General features: G+C 42.7%; 1 protein-coding gene across 12 annotated transcripts in view; it reads right to left on the reverse strand.

The window, feature by feature from the left end:
* The window catches only part of ARPP21 (cAMP regulated phosphoprotein 21), a 1,402,215-nt gene that overhangs the window by 977,371 nt on the left and 404,472 nt on the right, over positions 1-20,372 (reverse strand). For all 12 annotated transcript variants that reach the window (XM_044065000.1, XM_044064996.1, XM_044064997.1 and 9 more), the window contains one exon: positions 18,300-18,444. In XM_044065000.1, coding sequence (XP_043920935.1) covers positions 18,300-18,444 — 145 coding nt within the window. The remainder of the gene's footprint in view (positions 1-18,299; positions 18,445-20,372) is intronic.

Genomic DNA, 20,372 nt, shown 5'->3' on the forward strand with positions numbered 1-20,372 from the left:
TCTCTATGCCACTCCAATACTTGCAAACTTAAAAAAACACTTTAATCACCAAGCTAGAACAAACATATAATAAAATAGCCAGATTTGCCTCCAACCAACCCTACAACTCTCACCACTGCCTTGCTGTAAAGAGACCAGTTATTTGAATTTCCCCAACTGCTTCTATCACAATTACACATCATACACTCCATACTTAACACACCTACTGCCTACTCTTCCCTTTCCTCTCTAGTATCCTCCTGTACCCCTAATCGCTCACTCTGCACCTCTGACCAATATGTCCTCGATATTTACAAATCCAACAAAAACACTGGCAAACTCTTACACAAATATACAGTATCACAAGCCTGGAACAAACTCCCCTCTAATATAAGAAATATCAAACATAAATAGTTTCAAAAAAGAGTTAAAAAAAACTTCCTATCGAACTCATGGTCCTGCCCCTGCCAGGACCCTACATAAATCTCACCCCCGTTCTCTTCCTTCCTTTAGTTTACTGCTTAAATCTCACATGACTCTTCCTCACTCTTGCTGATGACACAATCAATCTGTAGATTATCTGCAGTTCACCTTCAACTGTAGTTTATAGTTTATACAAATATCTTGACTTTTATGTTACATCACTTGTATCAAAATCTGAATATTAATTATGGATCAATATTAATATTAATTATGGATCAGTATTTCAATGGAATCATTACTTGTTTATAACTTTTTGCTGTAAACTGATGTTTTTATCTGCCTTTTGTGAATTTAATTTCTGTTCCTCTTTTTGTGACGTCTCATTCCTTATTTTGTTGCTAAACTTAAATATACAATTCAGAATTATTTGTATTGTACAGGAGCTTTCCCCCTCGGGTCTCCACTGAAAATGGGCTTCTGGCTCAGTTGGACCAAACTGGTTAACAAATGTGAAATAAATAAATAAATAAATCAGCTGTATTACTCGATTTTATTAAAAAGGTAAAAAAAAAATACATATGCAGAATGAATCAAAGTAGCAGCACCTGTTGATATTATTTGTAAAACTCTGATCAAGCTAGTGAAAAGTCCAAAATGTAGTAACAGTACAGACAAATTAGACTTTTGTCTTACCTTCAGTGATTTTCTAAACATTTCTATCTGTGAGACAAGTGATGCCCAAAAAGGAAATGCCAGCAATTACTGGCATGATAATGGCTGCAGGAAAGGTAAATTAATGTGGTACTCCATATTTTTAGACATTCACTGAAATCATTTGAGGAAGATACATTTCTTGTCAGGAAAGAGAGAGAAACAGCAGCTCAAAGTACCGAGTCTACATTCAGTGTTGACAGGAGATGACAGACATGATAGCCCAGAATTGTTTGTCTATCTAGTTAAGAAATAGCAACAACTTTAATTTTTGAGTATTAGTTTTTATTTGAATGAATGCATGAGGAAAAGGTTATTGTAAAATGCTATGAGGAAGAGTCATGGAGTTCTCTACCAATTCAACAGAGACCACTAAATGTGTGGAATCAAACACAGTTTGTGGAGGATGAAGGCTATTGTAACTGATTTGGAGGGAAAACGATGTTTTAGATGGCAACATTTTAGGGTCAAGTTCATGAGGGGATAATATGAATACATTCTGGCATGAAATCAAAACACAGTGCTGCAGTGTCCTAGGAGGAGTGTTGTATATGGGTAACAACTCAAGATGCTAACTTGCAGGAGGTGTGGAACAAACTAAGAATTTCAACCACATATACACAACTTGAAAGTCATATACACAACTTGAAAGTCATGTAACTTCAAACCATGCTGTTCTTCTTGAAAGATAGTATCTTTTAAAAACAAACAAAGCAGTTTGCCAGTTGTAAGGGATGGTGACTTGTAAACTGTCAAATGTTTTCTTGTGGTATAAATGAGTTATACTTTTTACAACTTTAAGAAAAATGCAGACAGCTTGCAAATTGTCATGAAGCAGTCATAATCACTTAAAAATGGCAAGAGTGACAAATGGGTGTTTTGCCCAGTGCCCCAAATTCCCTTGGTCTAATAACTCCAAGGTGAACTATGTTGTCGGTACAAACATAGAGGTTTAAGAATAATATTCCTTTACCTGAGAAGGTTACCCTCAGACCCCTCTCCATTAAACACATTACTGAACCTGTGTAAAGAAAAAATACCACGTGTGGTGTGCATGTATTTGTCTCCACCGTCCTTATTGCTCTTCCTGTTTTGGCTGCATTTGAGCTTGGCATAAGGACTGATGGCTAACTGTGCCATCAGACATACCTACACTGGGACAATTACTTTACTAGTGCATTTCAAAATATAAAATAGGAAGAGATATCAAGAAAGACAAAGGTTCAAAGTACCCAAACTGTTGTAACTAGAAATGTAAGATTCTGTCAGGTTTTTGTTGTTTGTAGTTTTTAGTAATGTTAATAGAAACTTCTTGTTTCTTAAATAATTGACAGTAGTGCATACCTGACAGAACATTACAGCCACATGATCTAGTCAAATGACCTCCATTACATTCTTAGAAACAGGACATTCATAAACCTGTAGCATGATGGTGCAATGAGTGGCAACACGCAGGGAGTTAGCGCTTCAGAGACACATGTAGTGTAACTGTGCAGTGGGAGAAATAGTGTGGTATCCATGGTATGCAAATGAGTGTCATCATGCTAATGAGACTCACCAGGTCTCACAGAATGAAATCAAACATGACAAACTCAGAGATATACTAATCCAGCTCTAATAGGTGTGATGCTCATCTGTTCTGAGCACCAAGATTTCTCAATGTAGAGAAGCATCATTCATGATCTTATGCTAAGAACAGCAGCAGCCTTAGCTGAGCATGTATTTGTGGCAACTCTTATAGCCAGTGCTTGGTATGTTGCAGATCGCTACCCTCCCTATTAAACATAGGTCTGCCAGCACATAACATGCCATCACCTCCATAACTATGACACTGCTAACCTCCATTGAATGGAAAGAGACGCTATACTCATAGAATCATAGGGGGTTACTAGGCTATCGACCCACAGGTTACTTCCTAGCCATTTCATCCCAATGTACTATCACAGATACTCTAGTCAATACCCAGGACTGTATTTAGTAATGACTGCCCACATCCAGGAGGGTTGTGGGCGCTATGCCTAGTATGAATTTACTGTGACCCATCCACTCATCCAGATTCCTTTTGAACAGTGTCATACAGGTGCTCTGCTTCATATGAATTGACAGTCTATTCCAAAGACATGGCAGTCATGGAGAGACTGTCCCTCCAACAATTCCTATTCAAGTCGCAGGCCATATTTAGTTCCCTGGAAAGGTAGCTGTAGTCTTGGCTGATTTACAGATGGGCTGCAACTTCATTAGGTTTGGGTCAGAGATTGCTCTGTAAGCCAGGCATAAGTCACCCCTAAGAAGTCTATATAATACTGAATATAGTGACAGGGAATTTAGTCAGTCTGTGTAAGGCACATGCTGGAGTCCCTTGATCTTCTTTGTTAGAGAGAGAGTTGTTCTTTCCAATTGCTGCAGGTGCTGTGTGTGGTACATGACAAAAGGGGTGTTACCCTTAATTATGGGCCTGAATAGTGATGAGTGTAGAAGGGCCTGATTACTGATGAGTACAGAGGGGTTATAACCTCCTTTGTTCTAGAGGCAATGCCTTTGCTAATCAAGTGTGCTATATAGAAGGCCATCCTTACTACAGTAGACACATGGTGGTCAAAGTTAAGGTTGCAGTATACTTGTGATCCCAGATCCCTTACCACTTTGTAGGTACATAGGGTTTTGTTGTTAATTTGATAGCGTGAAGGGAAATTGTTTTTACCAAAGAGAATGATGATGCATTTCTTTGCATTTACTTTGAGACTGACTAAGACACCAGTCGTTGGTCTGTGTAAGATCCTCCTGAAGTATACAGACATCATTTGGGGATTCAATAATTGCATCCAGTTTGCAGCTGTCCACAAATCTGGTCAGCCACAGCCCCTTAGGTTTGGCCTGAACTTCTGAGAAGTATATACCAAACAGTAGGGGGCCCAGCACTGACCCTGGTGGCACCACTCTGGTGACAGGTCTGCTGGTTAATGTGAAGTCACCCACTTTGATAGTGTGACCTATTTGTGAATCAGTTGAAAACCCATCTTACAACGAAGGGGTTTACATTCAATTTGCTAAGTTTAGCAGTAATGCCTGAGTGTGGGATTGTGTTGAAGGCCTTGGCCAAGTCAAGGTATGCTGTGTGCATAGATTTGTCCTCGTCAATAGCCCTGGTTACATTTTCAAAGAAATCCACCAGGTTTAACAGGCAGGATCCGCCCTTGATGAAGCCAAATTGGGGTTGGATCCAGGATTTGGAGGTCACCTGTGTCTTTATTTATGAGGTCCATGATGATACGTTCCATAGCCTTATAGATGAGGGTGGCCAGACATATAAAATGGGTCTATAAATCCCTGGGGCTGTTGCTAAGCCACCTTTGAGAATGGGATTAACTGTTGCTGTTCTCCATTCCGCAGGAACACAGCCTGTGGTTAGGCTGTGATCGAATAGTGTACTTAATGGTGATGCTAGTTCATGTTTTAGTTTGTTCAGCAGTCAACCTGGGATGTCATGTGGTCCCACAGATGCTGTGTTTTTTGCCTTAGACAAGACTTTAATGACCTGCTCTTCAGATATGTAGAGTGGGGGTGGGGGGGTTTGGGGGCAAGGTTTGTGTAAGTTTAGAGGAGATAAGGAAGTGAAATTTTCACAAAATCATTCCACCAGCAGGTTTGCCATCTGTGTGGGATCAGTGTGTTAGTCACTAGCTTGGCACATGCTTGGGTCCTACCTTTTAGGCTGCATACGTAGCTGTAAAAGACATTATGGTTATCCTTGGCTGTGATTACTAAATGTTTCTCAAAGTTAGCCTTACAAGATTTGACATGATGTTATATTTGCCTATTGATGCTGAGGAGGGTGCTTTTCCATTGTTGGGGCCTTGCCTTAGTCTTCCTAGACAGCAACGTTTTGCATTTGTTGTAAAGTTTGTTGATGCTGGATGCCCAGCAGGGCAGCTTGTTTCTACTTGGAGCTCTGGCTTTGGTTCTCTTTGGAACAGCCCAGTCTATACACTTATACAAGTGCATGTGCAGGGCTTTAGTGCAGTTAACATACATGTATTGGCCACAGATATGGAATTAGGAATTGCATATTCTAGTGGATACAAAGCTTTCGTTAATCATCATTGCTACAGGGATCTTTCGGAATGTGACAGAGGACATTTCAGGAATGTTTCAGGCATCAGCTACACAGATCATGCAACGGTTCACTGGTGTAAAGCTGCAGCATGTGAGGCAGCTTATACGGTTTCCACAGACGGCAGAGGATAACACCAACACTATGCAGGTCTTCTGCAATGCAGCACATTTCTTCAGGTCCTGAAAGCCATTGATTGCAACCTTATTGCCATCAAGGCCCCATCTGGTTATCATGGCATCCTGTATAATCAACAGAGAAGCATTTACTCCAGCTGCCAGATGGTGTGCATTGCACAGGGTACTAAATGCACTGTGTCTCCACATTATCCTGCAGTTCTCATGATTCCTACAACTTGTATATATGCAGCTTCTGCCAGTGCTTCATTTCATATGTCGACTGACTTCCACAGGTTCATCCAGCTGTCAGGTGCATACACCACCAGGTATATAAACCAGTATATATTACTCCAGGATAGTTCCAATGATGTCCACTGCTGTGGGTTGCAGGTGAAGATGGATATGTCTTGCAGGGGTCTATGTCATAACACTGAAAACTCATTTCATTGAAACTCATATGGTTGAACCAAAACTCATTTCACAGAAAAACCTCTCTACAAGAATTATATTCTAAAAACATATTTTGCAGGAGGGCAGCTCCCCCTGCACTCCCCATGTGGGAGGCTTTGCCCTTCACACCTCCTTACTTATATATATTAACTCCATGATCACACAACCTCAGAGAAAAGAAAAACACCACACAGTGAATCACTGCTCAAGAGCAAACACATAAATGATGCTGACTATTGCAATTTACACATACTCTGCTAGACTCACTTCCCTAATAACTCATATGATAAGAAATGTCACCACTGCATACTTTCTACACACTGCATTGAGATTTCAGTGAAATGGGTTCAGCCACTTGAGTTTCAGTGAAATTAGTTTTCTGTGTTGTGACAGGTACCCATTTTGGACCTATGCATGAGGGTCCCCATCCAAAACCTCCAGACTAGGGCTGAAAGGCATACAATATCATGTATTTTGCAGACATGCAACACTACTGGCCATGTGTTCAGACTGCTGAAGGGATAATTTCACTGCTTGAATCAATCTGTTAACACAGAGTATGGTATGCTTCTAAGACCTGCAGACTTGCAGTCAGTTATTTGTGGTGTGCACTGGTATACAATGTGGTACTATGAAAGCAACTAATACCTGAGAACATTACAGTACACCCTGAAATACCTGTTCCAGCAGAAGATAAGAAGTCAGGCACACAGTCTTTAGAGAAATCAGCTACAGAAGCACCCCATGCAAGATATAGGTGGGCACAATATATTGTGGCACTAGCAAAGAGGAGATATCTGGTCCACAGCTATGTACCATGACAAAGACAATACAGAACATAAAGAATGCATGCATTAAAACACCCTTGCTCTGCATTAAAAATCACTGACTGGCCCCATTGTGCCACAGTCATCATCTTCATTTCCTCAGGGATCACAGGATCATAGAAGATTACTAGGCAATTGACCCAGAGGTCATTTTAAGCCTAGCCATTTCAACCCAATGTAATACCATACAGGTACTAGTCAAGATTGCATTTAGTGATGATTGCTCATGTCCTGGAGGGTTGTGGGCACTATCCCAGGCAAGAATTTATGGTGCCCCATCCACTCATCCAGGTTCCTCTTGAACAGTGTCATATAGGTGCTCTGTTTCACATGAATTGGTAGCATGTTCCAAAGATGTGGCAGTCACTCATAGATAAATCTGTCCCTCCAGCATGTCACAGGTCATATTTTACTCCGTGGAATGGGTAGCCCAAGACCCATTTGATTTATGGATATGCAGTAAGCTCATTAGGTTTGGCTCTTGGGTTGCTCTGTAGGTCGGACACAAGTCTCTCCTAAGAAGTCTATACAATACAGAGTATGGTGACAGGAATTTGAGTCTGTCCATGTAAGCCACATGCTGGAGGCCCTTGATCTTCTTTTTTAGAAACCTCAGAGGTCTATCTAATTGCTGTTGATGCTTAGTATGGTACATACCAAATGGAGCATTATACTCAATTATGGGCCAGATAAGTACCGAGTATAGGGGAGTTATAACTTCTTTTGCTCTCAAGGCGATGCCTTTACTAATCAAGTAAGCTATGTGAAAAGCTTTCCTTACAACGGTAGACACGTGGTGTTTGAAATTAAGGTTGCAGTCAGGTCTGTGATCCTAGGTCCCTTAGCACTTCATGGGTACTTAGCATACTGTTATAGATTTGATAGTGTGAAGGGGCATTGTTTGTACCGAAGAGAATGTTGATGCATTTCTTTGCATTTAGCTTGAGACCATGACTAATACACCAGTCACTGGTCTGTGTGAGACCATCCTGGAGTATACTGACATCATTTGGGGATTCAATGATTGCGCCTAGTTTGCAGTTTTCTGCAAACTTGGTCAGCCACAATCCTTTAGTTTTGACCTGAACGTCTGAGAATTATATACCAAACAGTAGAGGGCCCAGCACTGACCCCTGTGGCACCCTGCTGGTAACAGGTCAGCTGGTTGATGTGGAGTCACCCACTTTGATAGTGTGTCCAGTTTGTGAGACAATTGGCAACCCATCCTACAACAAAGGGGTTTACAATCAGTTTGCTAAGTTTATCGGTAATGCCTGAATGTGGGATTGTGTCAAAAGCTTTTACCAAGTCAAGGTATGCTGAGTGCATAGCTTTGCCCTCAGCAATGTCCTTGGTCACACTTTCAAAGAAATCCACCAGATTTAAACAGGCAGGATCTGCCCTTCATGAAGCCGAATTGGGTAGGATCCAGGGTTTGGAGGTCACCTATATCTTTATATGAGGTCCACAATGATACATTCCATGGCCTTACAGATGGGGCTGGTCAGGCTTACGGGCCTGTAATTCCCCGGGTCTATTGCTAGGCCACCTGTGTGGAGGGGAACAACTGTAGCTGTTCTCCATTAAGCAGGAACAAAGCCTGTGGTTAGGCTATGGTTGATAAGGGTACTTAGCGGTGATGCTAAGTTCATGTTTTAGCCTATTTAGAAGACAGCCTGAGATGTCATCTGGTCCTATAGAGGCCTTTTTGTTTGTCTTGGAACAAGGCTCTGAAGAGCTGCTCCTCAGAAATGTTTGGTGGGGGTGAAGCATGGTGGAGGGTTTGCTGTAAGTTAGGAGGGGATAAGGGAGTGAAAATTTCACCAAACTTATCTGCCAACAGGTTCGTTATCTCTGTGGCATCAGTGTGTGTGATACTGCTGGTCACCAGTTCTACACATGCTTGGGTCCTACCCTTTAGGTTACAAGCATAGCTGTAAAATGCCTTATAGTTATCTTTGGCAGTACTTGCTAGGTTTCTCTCAAAGGAGCTTTTGGGAGGATTTGATAAGTTGCATTATTTGCCTGTTATTGTTAAGTCCTTGTCTTTGTTTTCTTAGATAGCAACTTTTTGCATTTATTGTAGAGTTTCTTGATGCTGAAAGTCCATCATGGCAGCTTGGTTTTACTTGGGGCTCTGGCTTTGATTCTATCTGGTACAGCCGAATTTATACACTTGTGCAAGTGATCGTACAGGGCTTTAGTGTAAGCTTCCACTTTCAGTTTGGGATGGGGCTTGGAATGCATTTATACCTGCATGGTATAGTTTGCCTTGGTGAAGATTTTTAGTATGATTTCACCTTTTGTGAGTTCTGGTGTTAATGTCAGCATGAAGGTCACTGAGTTGTGGTCAGTTTTAACTAATGAAGGTCCAACAGTTGCAGCAGTGCAGCTGTTTGACATGTTGGTGAGGACCAGATCTAGAATGTCTGTTCCTCTTGTCGGGGTATGGACAATTTGCTCCAAGGCAGTTGAATTCACAAAGTCAAGCAACTTTTGTGCTAGCAAGTTTGGGCTAGAGTAGGTTTCCCATTTGATGGTGGGATAATTGAAATCCCCCACAACCAGTGTGTTCGGTAAAATTTGGATTATCTTCAGTTTGGTTAAAGTAGGTTTCATGGGTGTCATGACCCAAGGATGGGGCTCTATAACTGGGTAGGACTTGAATGGGGGTCTTACCCACTGTAACCTGGACCTGGAGTAACTCCATGGAGTTGTCCAGTCTAATTAGACGTGAGGTGAATTTATCTCTAATATAGACTGAAACACCTACTTTGGTTTTCACACATTCATTATGAGGTCTAAAGGTGTGGAAGGCATTGTAACCTTGCAGGGCTGTGGTAGTGTCCGAGACCTTAAACCAGGTTTCTGTGACTGCATCTACATCTTCTAATGATAGAAGTGCTTCTAGGCAGTGCAATTTTTGATTTAAGCTCCCAGCATTTAGTAGCATGACCCTTATTTTGTTCCGATTGGCTAATTGCCTTTAGGACCTTAGGCACTATGGGGCAGGCAAGAGCCTTTGCCAGCAGCCAAAATCCTAGGGGTGCCAGGTGCAAACATCTCTGGCAAAACAGTGAGGTTTTGTCAACCATGGCTTCCCAGGCAGACAGGAACTGGATCCCCTTGGAATTACACCAGAAACTAAGGCAATTATTGAACTCAATAATTTTTTCTTTATACTGTAACATCACTCTAGGTGAGGAGGTGGCACAGTGTCAGGTAACTTTAATACAATCATATGGGCACGTGTCATGGGAGGTGGATATGACAGCCACACAGGAAGGTAGCAGGTTGGTTGGAGTTAAGATTACATCTTCCATTGGCAGGGTGGAGTTTGCATATCATTAACTTTGGCCAAGTCTACTGTGTAATCCTAAAGTTTCAGGGCTGTATGTGTACAGCATAAGAGATAGTGTAGCATCATTTATGGGATCCTCAATATGCCTCCCCATGATGAAAAATCAACAAATGGGTGGCTCCCACAACTCCAAAGATGACCATGGTTAATAGTGTCACTCTGACAACCACAGACGATAGTAATGGTATGAAACTGGGGGAACTAGAGAGGTTGATCTAGTGAAGTATCCCAGGAGTGGGCCCAGATGAGGATTGTTTACCATGACCATCAGACTGGCCACACCCAATCGAGATGGCTGCCATGGCCATAGGTGACTGTGATGCAGTCTCCAGAACACAATATATCATTTGTGTACCTCTGGCCTATGACCATTAACCTCACATCCAGACCTTTGCACAGTCGTGGCTGGTATGATCTGCAAAGACACAATGCAGGGCATTTGTCACATGCCTTGTGGGTGCATAAAAGGATAACACGTTGGTTACCACTGACCTTGGCATTCATGCTTGCTTGAAATCCTGATAAATCATGTCACTCTGCATGTGATGCAGCATATCTTGCAGTCCATAGGTAGGTACTAGACTATCGGCCCAAGGGACTAAGTAAGCCTAGCCAACAAGGTTCCCTGGCTTACGCCATCCAAGAAAGTTAATTTCTTGTGCCCCTGTCGAGCAGAGCCACAGAAGTGATCCCCAGGGTGTATTTCCTATTTCCCATCCACTCATCAAGATTTTTCTTGAAGAGTGCTAATGAGGAATTTTGCTTGACATAGATGGGTAGATTGTTCCAGAGTATAGGAAGTCTCTGGGACAGGAATCTGTCCCTTCAGCATGTCCTATTTATTGTGGTGACAAGGTTTAGGTCCCTAAAGCATGTAGCTCGGCGTGATTGGCATTTCTTTAGGTGTAGTATGTCCAACAGCTCTAGGTTTGATACAGCTTTATATGTTAGGTAGAGATCACCTCGGAGTAGGCGATATGCTACAGAGTAAAGCTGGAGTTTTTTGAGACGGTCAGTGTAAGGCATCTGTTTGAGGCCAGTAATCCTCTTTGTGATGTGGACTTTCCAGCTGCTGCAGATGTCTTATGAGATACATTCCAAAAGGGGCGTTGTACTCTATAATGGGTCTAATGAGTGTTGAGTAGAGGGGAACAATGACCTCTTTTTTCCTGGATGAGAACCATTTTGTGATGAGGTGTGCCACATAGAAGAATTTCCTGACTACTGTGGCAATATGACTATCAAAGGTGAGACTACTATCCACATGGGTCCCAAGGTCTCTTAGGTTCATAGGTTTATAGGTTGGTAATGAGCTATCTGCCCGAAGGCATATATTAGCCCAGCCACGTTGTGCGGTATTCACCACCCCTTTAGTAGTTCCCTAGACCCTTGTACTAGCAGATAGTACCCTTGGCCCCTATCTAGTAGTGCTGTTGGTGTGATCCTCGGTGTGAACTTTCTGTTACCCATCCACTCATCAAGGTTCCTCTTGAAGAGTGATAGTGAGGGGCTCTGTCTTATGTAGATCGGGACCCTGTTCCATAGTAAGGGAAGTCTCTGCGAAGGGAATCTATCCCTCCAGCATGTTCTATTCATTGTTGTGTTGAGGTTTATATCCCTAGAGTGTGTAGCTCAAGTAGATTTGGTTTTGCTAAGATGGAGCATGTTCAACAATTCTGGGTTGGACATGGCTCTGACTGTACGTTAGACAGAGATCGCCTCTGAGAAAGCGGTATGCAACAGAGAACAGTCTTAGCTTTTTCAATCGTGCTGTATAGGGCAACTGTTTGAGGCCAGTAATTCTCTTGGTTAGGTACCTCTGTGGTCTCTCCAGCTGCTGGAGATGTCTAGCCAGGTACATTCCAATTGGTGCATTGTACTCAATAATGGGTCTGATGAGGGAAGAGTAGAGGGGCACCATTACATCCTTAGATCTTGATGCGAACCCTTTCTTGATCAGATGGGTCACATAGAAGGATTTTCTAACCACTTTGGCAACATGGTTATCAAAGGAAAGCTGGCTATCTACTTGGGTCCCTAGATCCCTTATTTCTTCTTCAGATTTCAGGGGATTACCTCCTATGTTGTAGTTTATGGAACTCTGTTTTTCCAAAGGGCATTACTACACATTTTTTTTGCATTTAGCTTGAGACCATGGCTTTGACACCATGCATCAGTCTCATTTAGGCCCTTCTGCAGGATCTCCATGTCGGCCAGAGACTCTATTATAGCACCCAGTTTGCAGTCGTCTGCAAACTTAGTCAGCCACAGCCCTTCCGTGCTTGCCTGTACTTCTGAGAAGTATATGCCAAACAGGAGGGGCCCCAGGACAGAGCCCTGAGGCACACCACTCGTTACTGGTCTGGATTCGGACATAGATCCCACTACTTTTACTTTATGGGATCTGTCTGAGAGCCAGTTTGCGATCCATCTTGTGACATAAGGATTTATGCCCAGGTTTGGTGAGCTTATCAATAACACCTGAATGGGGAATGGTGTCAAATGCATTAGCAAGGTCAAGGTAAGCTGTGTGTACCTCCTTTCCCTTATCTATAGCCTGAGTAACTGTCTCAAAGAAATCCACCAGGATCAGGAGGCATGATCAGCCGAACTGTGTGGGGTTCAGCGACTGGAGGTTCCCAATCTCTCCATTTATGAGTTCCATAATGATTTGCTCCATAGCATTACAGATTAGACTGTTCAGGCTTATTGGTCGGTAGTTCCCAGGGTAAGTTGTGGCCCCACCCTTGTGTAACGGGACCACTGCTGCCGTGCGCCATTCTCTGGGCACATATCCTGTGGAGAGGCTGAGACTGAACAAGGTATTAAGATGCGGTGTCAATTCCTTTTGGAGCTCACGTATGACACAGCCTGAGACACCACATTTGGTGTTAAGTAGACTGCTGCCTAAGTGGTAGTTCATGGGTACAGAGTTTTTACTAAAGGGGGTGACAATGCACTTTTTGGCATTGAACTTGAGGCCATGGCTTTAACACCAGGCATCTGTCTCAGTGAGGCCCTTCTGTAGGATGTCCACATCATTTGGGGATTTGACTATGGCTCCTAGTTTACAATCATTTGTGAACTTCATTAGCCAAAGGCCTTCAGTGTTAGCCTGTACTTCAGAGAAGTAGATACCAAACAGGAGAGGTCCCAGGACTGAACCCTGTGGTACTTCACTTGTGACTGGTTTGAAGTCAGATTTGGAGTCTGCAACTATTACAGTGTGGGTTCTGTCAGTGAGCCAGTTGGCAACCCATCTTGTGAAGTAGGGATTTATACCTAGTTTAGTGAGTTTTGCTATAATTCCCAAATGGGGGATGGTATCAAAAGCCTTGGCGAGGTCAAAATAGGCTGTGTGAACCACCTTACCCTCATCTATGGCTTTGGTGACTGCCTCAAAGAAGTCGATCAGGTTCAGGAGGCATGATCTGCCTTTCACAAATCTGAACTGGGTTTGGTCCAGAATTTGGAGGTTACCAATGTCTTTGTTTGTGAGTTCCATTATGATACGTTCCATGGCCTTACAGACCAGGCTTGTAAGGCTAATAGGGAGATAGTTCCCAGGATTACTGGTGGTTCCTGCTTTGTGGAGTGGGACAACTGTTGCTGTGCACCATTCAGTGGGCACAAAGCCTGACGTGAGGCTATGATTGAACGTGGTACTTAGGTGGGGAGCCAGTTCGTTCTGAAGTTCATGTAAAACGCAGCCTGGGATGTTATCCAGTCCCATGGATGCTGTTTTTTGGCTTTAGAGAGTGCAGCTTTTACCTTCATAGTTGTGATTACAGGGACTCTGCATTCTTCCTATATAGATATGGGCCCTTTAGGGGGTGAGAGGGGAGTAAAGTTAGCACTGAACCTATCTCCCAGGATGTTGGCGATATTAGTTGGTTGTGTCGTAACTCAGAGTAGATCTGGGTGTTACCATTGAGATTCTTGACATAGCTATAGAATGCTTTCTGGTTATCCCTAGAATCAGTGGTGATTTTGTTTTCGTAGCTAGCTTTGGAGGACCTTATAAGGGATCTCACCTTCTTACTGAGGCTGAACAGGGAGCTCCTCCACTCATGGGATTTTACTCTCTTTTGCAACAGTTTCTTCCTTCTGTTGTAGAGTTTGTTTATGGCAGGGGACCACCAGATTGGCTTACTTATTTTTGGTGCACTGTCACATTCGAAGCAACAATTATCAGAAGAACAGATGAGCATAAGTGTTATGATAAATAATTTCTTCTGAAACCTCATAGGTGTACAACTTGAAATCTACCTGCTGTATCCCCTGCAGACATGGAGGTAGCCGTCACCAGCCCAATTCATAAATTCAAGACACCACCATGTATAACGGTTTCCTCACCTGCCCCACACAAAGTTACTAGGAACATTTCCACCTCTTTAAACTGCTGTCTTAGCAGTCTGCCTCTTATGGTGGACCTGTCCTTACCACTGTCTTCAGCCTCATTCTTGGATGCTGTATCAGATTTGTGAAACTGCAATGTACCTGCACTACTGTCCACTTATGGCCACCTACAGCACTGACATCTAGGGTTGGAGGAGACTCACTATGACAAAAGCATAGCATAAAGGTATGAAACAAATATCCCTTGGGGGGGCAACAATGTGGCCATTGCACTCATAATTTGGCAGAGTCTGAATCAATACCATAACACATTCAGCACTGGCATGGCAGTCCCTGCCTGTAGAAGTACATGCCACATCTAGACCCAGACAGTCCTGCTAGTTTTACCTTTGTCCATAATACACATCCAGAGGTACATTACTAGGCATCTTGTCTTCTTCACTATGCCATTATCACTCTCTACAGATAACATACACAGGGCCTGAAGTTCTACTTCAATCTTTCAGGTGATGCACTTTTCCTGCTGTTGCCACTCTTGTGCCTACAGTAAAATGTGGGCACTTGTGGGTAACACATATTGGTCAGTGTGTGTGTGTGTGTGTGTGTGTGTGTGTGTGTGTGTGTGTGTGTGTGTTGATTGACCACTCTATTTTAACACTGCCCACCTCCCTCCATTTGCTGGCCAATTACCTCTCTGCTCTTCTACTGTGACCATTCACATCCCATCTCATAATGACAGAAGTAATGGGTATGCCACTACTGCCTACCTTCTTGCAGCACTATGCTGTTTGGCTAGTAGTGATGTGCCTTTCTCCTCCCTCTGTACACATAGCTAAGTCTTGACCAATGTAGAAGTTCCAGTGTTCCCCCTGTAGCATTTCTTGCAGTCTGCATGTAGTAGCCACACTGTCGCACCCCTCCAGTGGGATATTTGCCATACCCTTGTGCTATGACTTTTGTCAAAGTGAGACTCTTCCAGCCCTAGAGGGACATTCACTTGTCATGCTCTTGTACTACGTCCTCTCTGGTGAAGAGTCCACAGCTGGACATTCACCCATCAAGTCCTTGTCCTATGCTATCTATAATGGTGAAGCTCCAACTGGACATTCACCTGTCATGCCTTGTGCTATATTCTTACTAATGTGATCCTCTTAGTTGAAAATTCACCTGTTATGTTTTCTGCCAATAAAAGGCCTCCTATCTGGACATTTGTCTGTCACACCCCTGTGTTATATTGTCTAGGACGGTGGACTAGACATTCACTTGCCATGCCCTTAATCTGTTTTCTGCCAGCAAGATCCTGCCAAGCCAGACATTCACATTTGCCCTTAAGCTATGCCAATAAGACCCCTCCTTTGTGGTATGCTTCATGTCACATTGAGCCCACAAGATGAATACTTAAGTCATCATGCCCATTTGCTTTGTTATCTCGTTCCATCTACAGTTTCCTATTTGTCCCTGTTGCTGCCATGTACCATGGGTGCTCAGTGCAGTGCAGAAGTACATTACAAGGAGCACTGTCTTCTTCCACTATGCCTACATCACAGCTTGAATTTTTCTTCACTGATATCTTACTTCTGATTAGCTTGACTTAATGTGGTCTTCAGCAGTATTGTAAACACAGTTTTCAATGAGCTAAAATGGATCTCATAGTGTAGCAGTGTCTGAATGGATACCATAATACATTCAGCATTGCCATGCCAATCCCTGTCTGTCCAAGGACATGTGCACATGATGCTTATGCATGGAGCCTGCAAAGCATGCAGCATCTTTTGTTCTAGTAATACCTCTGCAAGCACACAATTACTGCCTGCTGGTGCACAATCCATGATGTCTAAATTTGTGGCCATGAGCATGAGAGCTACCATTTTTCTCCTCATGAAGACAGCCACACAGTGGATAAGCCCTCTTTAGGCACTGGGTTCAGCAGGACTCCTGCATCGTGCAGCCAGCTACATATGGAGTATATAGGCACTAGCCAGGGCATTATGATGGAAGACTATATAAAGTAGATGCCTGGCAGAGCATACAAGTTTGGTGAGTAATATCACTGTAATCACCTTATTCTGGTCAGCAGTGCAAGTATCATTATAGTTACTTGCACATGTGCTACTCTGACCTGCTTTGTCTGTAGGTGGCACATCATAGGGAATGTGGGCCAACCTTTTATATTAAGAAGTGTATATCTCACTGTTTTTTTTAGGGTCTATTCTTTTTTCTTGCTTTCTGTTAACAAGGTCACAGTGTACTGAATCATCTACTTCAGCTGCTGAGATGAGAAGTTTTATCAGAGACACCTACGTCATGAGAGCTAATAGGCTGTTACTGCAATGAGATATGTATGCTAATTCCATGGCTGTACTGTGCAACCGCAGTCATATGTGCAACATACATGAGTGCTAATTTGTCTTACATATTAAGTATCTATTTTTTCTCATCCTCCTATAGGTCCAGCCATGGTGCTGGTTGGGAGAAGCAGTAGCAGGTACCTGTGTATGTACTACCTGACCTACCTGGTGCTGGGTTATCAAGCAGTTGCCAGGTCTACCTCTTCACGGGGGGGGTTCACTATTTGGAGGTGACCAAAAGTGCTATATGGTACTATATGTTTCCATTCCTTAGGAGGGAGTGGGGCTAATTTCTGAGTAAGAACCACAGAGTTCTCCCCAATCACCTAGCTTAATATGCAGTGGCTGGTCAAATACAAGATACACTGCAGCCGTACTTATGCAATATGACTGTGGTCACAGCAAGGTGTAGCTGACAGACTTGCACAACCATCAAGTCCCAACCATCGGACCACCAAAGCACAGCCTGCCTATGACCGTAGCCCTGGAGTTGAGAAATGTCTGGGTGAGCTTTATATTAGGGTGGCTAGACAGACCTCCTGTACCCCACCCAACACCTCATCCTTGTGTTCCCCTCCATTATGTGTCATGTCCCATTCCCTGAAAAAAATCCTTCCCACCAGTTATCCTCCATCTGCATGTCTGCATCCCACCATTGCTGTCTCTGCCTTTAGCGTCCACATCAACTCTATCTACCTACATCTGCATTTTATATTTGTTTGTCTGGCCCTGTCTACTCCATCTTTCCTTCTCCATTTACCCTTTTTATTACAAAATACAAACTGAGTGTCTGGATCTTTAGAAACAAGCCTTCCTTCCCCAGCCTATCTTTCCCTGAGATTACCCTCACACATACTGCTCTGCTTGCTAGTTCCACCTTTCAGCATTTACTGTCCTCATTTTCCTCCACATTTAAATCATAAACCAAGCTGGCCCTTTATGACCTACTCCCAGCGCCTGAACTGCTACTATGAATCACTTCATTGCACAACTGAACAAGCACAGTCTTGCACATGCCACCTTACTGTTCTAGTCATCTTTGTCATGTGACAGCTCATAGCATGGTCACACCAGTACTGCTGAGCTGTGTCATTGCTGCTGGCAATGCAGACACAATTTAAGATGCAGTACTGTGCCATGCCTAGTACGTACCTAAGCATCATAAAACCAAATAATTCTATGACGTTTGCTATTTAGTACTACTTCATGGCATTGCAAAAGGTTCTGAATACCAGTCCCAATGATTTGCAACACTCTTCTTCTGTGTAATACTTTGCTATATAAGCGACATGATTTTATATTCAATTTCCTCTTAACTGTGAATATTTACCTATGTTAAAAAAAAGATGGAAGTGTTTACAGATATTAAATTACCTTAACCACGGAGGTGAGAAATGTCTGAGTGACATTCCTCACCTCCATGGCTAAGGTAATTTAATATGCAGCTTATCACAAAGAATATTTTATAAATGTGTCTATTAAATGCTAACAGAATTTAAGGTACATGAATTCTGCAGCTGCTCATAACAAAGTCTTTTTTGTTACTAAAGCAGTGCTATAAACCAGACACAGTGTTTTTTTATGTGAAAAATGTAAACAAGACAACCTCACCTTTTGACAGTGTTCTAGCTTTGGGTTTTTCATTCGTTTTATCCTTTTCTTTGTTTTTGTCTTTCTCTTGCTCAAACTCATCTCTGCTGGATTTGTCATCATCTGGAATGCTTAGTGAACTAGTTAGGTGGAGCTGGATAACTTCCTGCAAGCAACAATAACAATAAAAAAATTCATATTTGGATATGAAAATAGTTCCTCCTAAATGTTCTACTGGCCTGGTTCACATTAAATTATGTAAAACATGTTATCGACATTTTAAACATATGAACGAATAACTGACCTGAAAGCCAAAGACTACAGCAAATGAATCCACAATGGTAGAAACCACTCCAGTTAACAGTTATTGTACAAATAAACCATTCTTTATTGGTAAAAACCACTGCAATTCATGGTTATGCACTTTCGTCTAAACATACTCTTCTTCAGAACCATGAAAACTCCTCTAAACACTGCATTTAACAGCTCAGAGAAGTAAAACCACACCCCAGGAACTGCTGATTAACAGGCAGGCTGAACAAGGCCTGGGAAAGTTCTTAAAGGTATATATACACCAAAAACACTTCCACATTAAACCAAGTAAAATGGCTAAAAACAAATCTAGAATGTCAAAGAAAGTACTACAGAAAGCCATACCAGTTGTAAAATTTTGCTCAGAGTATGTCGGCTTTTCTTTTAAGTTCACTAGCAGTGGAAATATACTCATTCAGTCAAGGTGGATTTGCTGTGTCTAAAGCCAGCTGCCAATACATCTCACAATGTAGAAGTCTGTTTTCTCAATCACCAACAAAGGCACCTGCTTCCACCTGTTCAAGCCCCCCAAAAGTAAACTTCTTGAAACTGGAGCATGTACAGCATGCCTAGTCAAAGCACTCTTCATGTCCCTTTTGGATATGATATAATAGTGTTGGTATAGCCTTTTGTTGAGTGCATTTTTAGTCTTACCAATATAGAAGGCAGGTATGACATACATTTCACCAAGTAGACTAACCTCTCTGATCGGCATTTAAACTTACCACAGATGTTAACATCCCTAATTTTTTCTATTATGTCACCTTCATAGCTGGTTTCAATATACGTGCACTGATGGCAGCATCCACAATTTGTCGTGTTTCAAGAGTCACTTGCCTGGAAACAGTTTCCCCATTAACCATTTTATAGGTTCATAGGATGATGCTAGGCTATTGGCCCAGAGGCCCTTATAAGCCTAGCCAAGAAGTTGGCCCATGTTCCCTCAAAGTCAGCACCTGTTTTCCCTGTCCAGCAGGGACACAGGTTGGATTCCAGGGGTGTATTTTCTGTTTCCTATCCAGTCGTCCAGGTTCCTCTTAAAGAGGGCTACAGAGGTATTCTGCTTGAAATGTAGAGGGAGTGTATTCCACAGTTGAGGGAGTCTTTGGGACAGAAATCTACCGCGTCAAGTTCTATTAATGTCACAGACCAGGTTAAAGCCTTGCGTGCGGGTTGTGCGAGTGGAGTTTGACTTACGGATATGCAGCAACTCCATCAAGGCTGGGTCTGAGGTGGCCTTGTATGTAAGACACAGATCACCTCTGAGCAGTCTGTACAAGACTGAGTAGAGAGACAGGTATTTTATTCTATCTGTACAGAATAGGTGTTTGAGACCCTGGCTTTCCCTAGTCAGGAAACTCTGTGGTCTCTCCAGCTGCTGCATAAGCTTGACAAGGTACATGCTGAAGGGATCATTGTACTCGATAATGGGTCTGATAAGGCAGGGGTACAGGGATGTTATGACCTCCTTGTTCCTGGATGAAATACCCTTATTTATGAGGTGGGCCATGTAGAAAGCCTTCCGTACAACTGAGGAAAAGTGGTGGTCAAAAGTCAGGTTACTATCAACCTAGGTGCCCAAGTCCCTCACAACTGATTGTATGCTTAGTACGTTGTTATGAATGTGATAATTAGTAGGGATGCCATTTCCCCCAAAGGGGATAATATTGCATTTCTTGACATTCAGTTTTAAGCCATGCTTTTAGCAACAGTCATTAGTTTGGGTAAGGCCCTCTTGGAAGACGTTTACATCACTAGGGGATTTTAAGACAGCACCCAGCT

The sequence above is a fragment of the Protopterus annectens genome, chromosome 3.part0 (genome assembly GCF_019279795.1).
Source record: "Protopterus annectens isolate FY-2018-M chromosome 3.part0, PAN1.0, whole genome shotgun sequence".
NCBI lineage: Eukaryota > Metazoa > Chordata > Ceratodontiformes > Protopteridae > Protopterus > Protopterus annectens.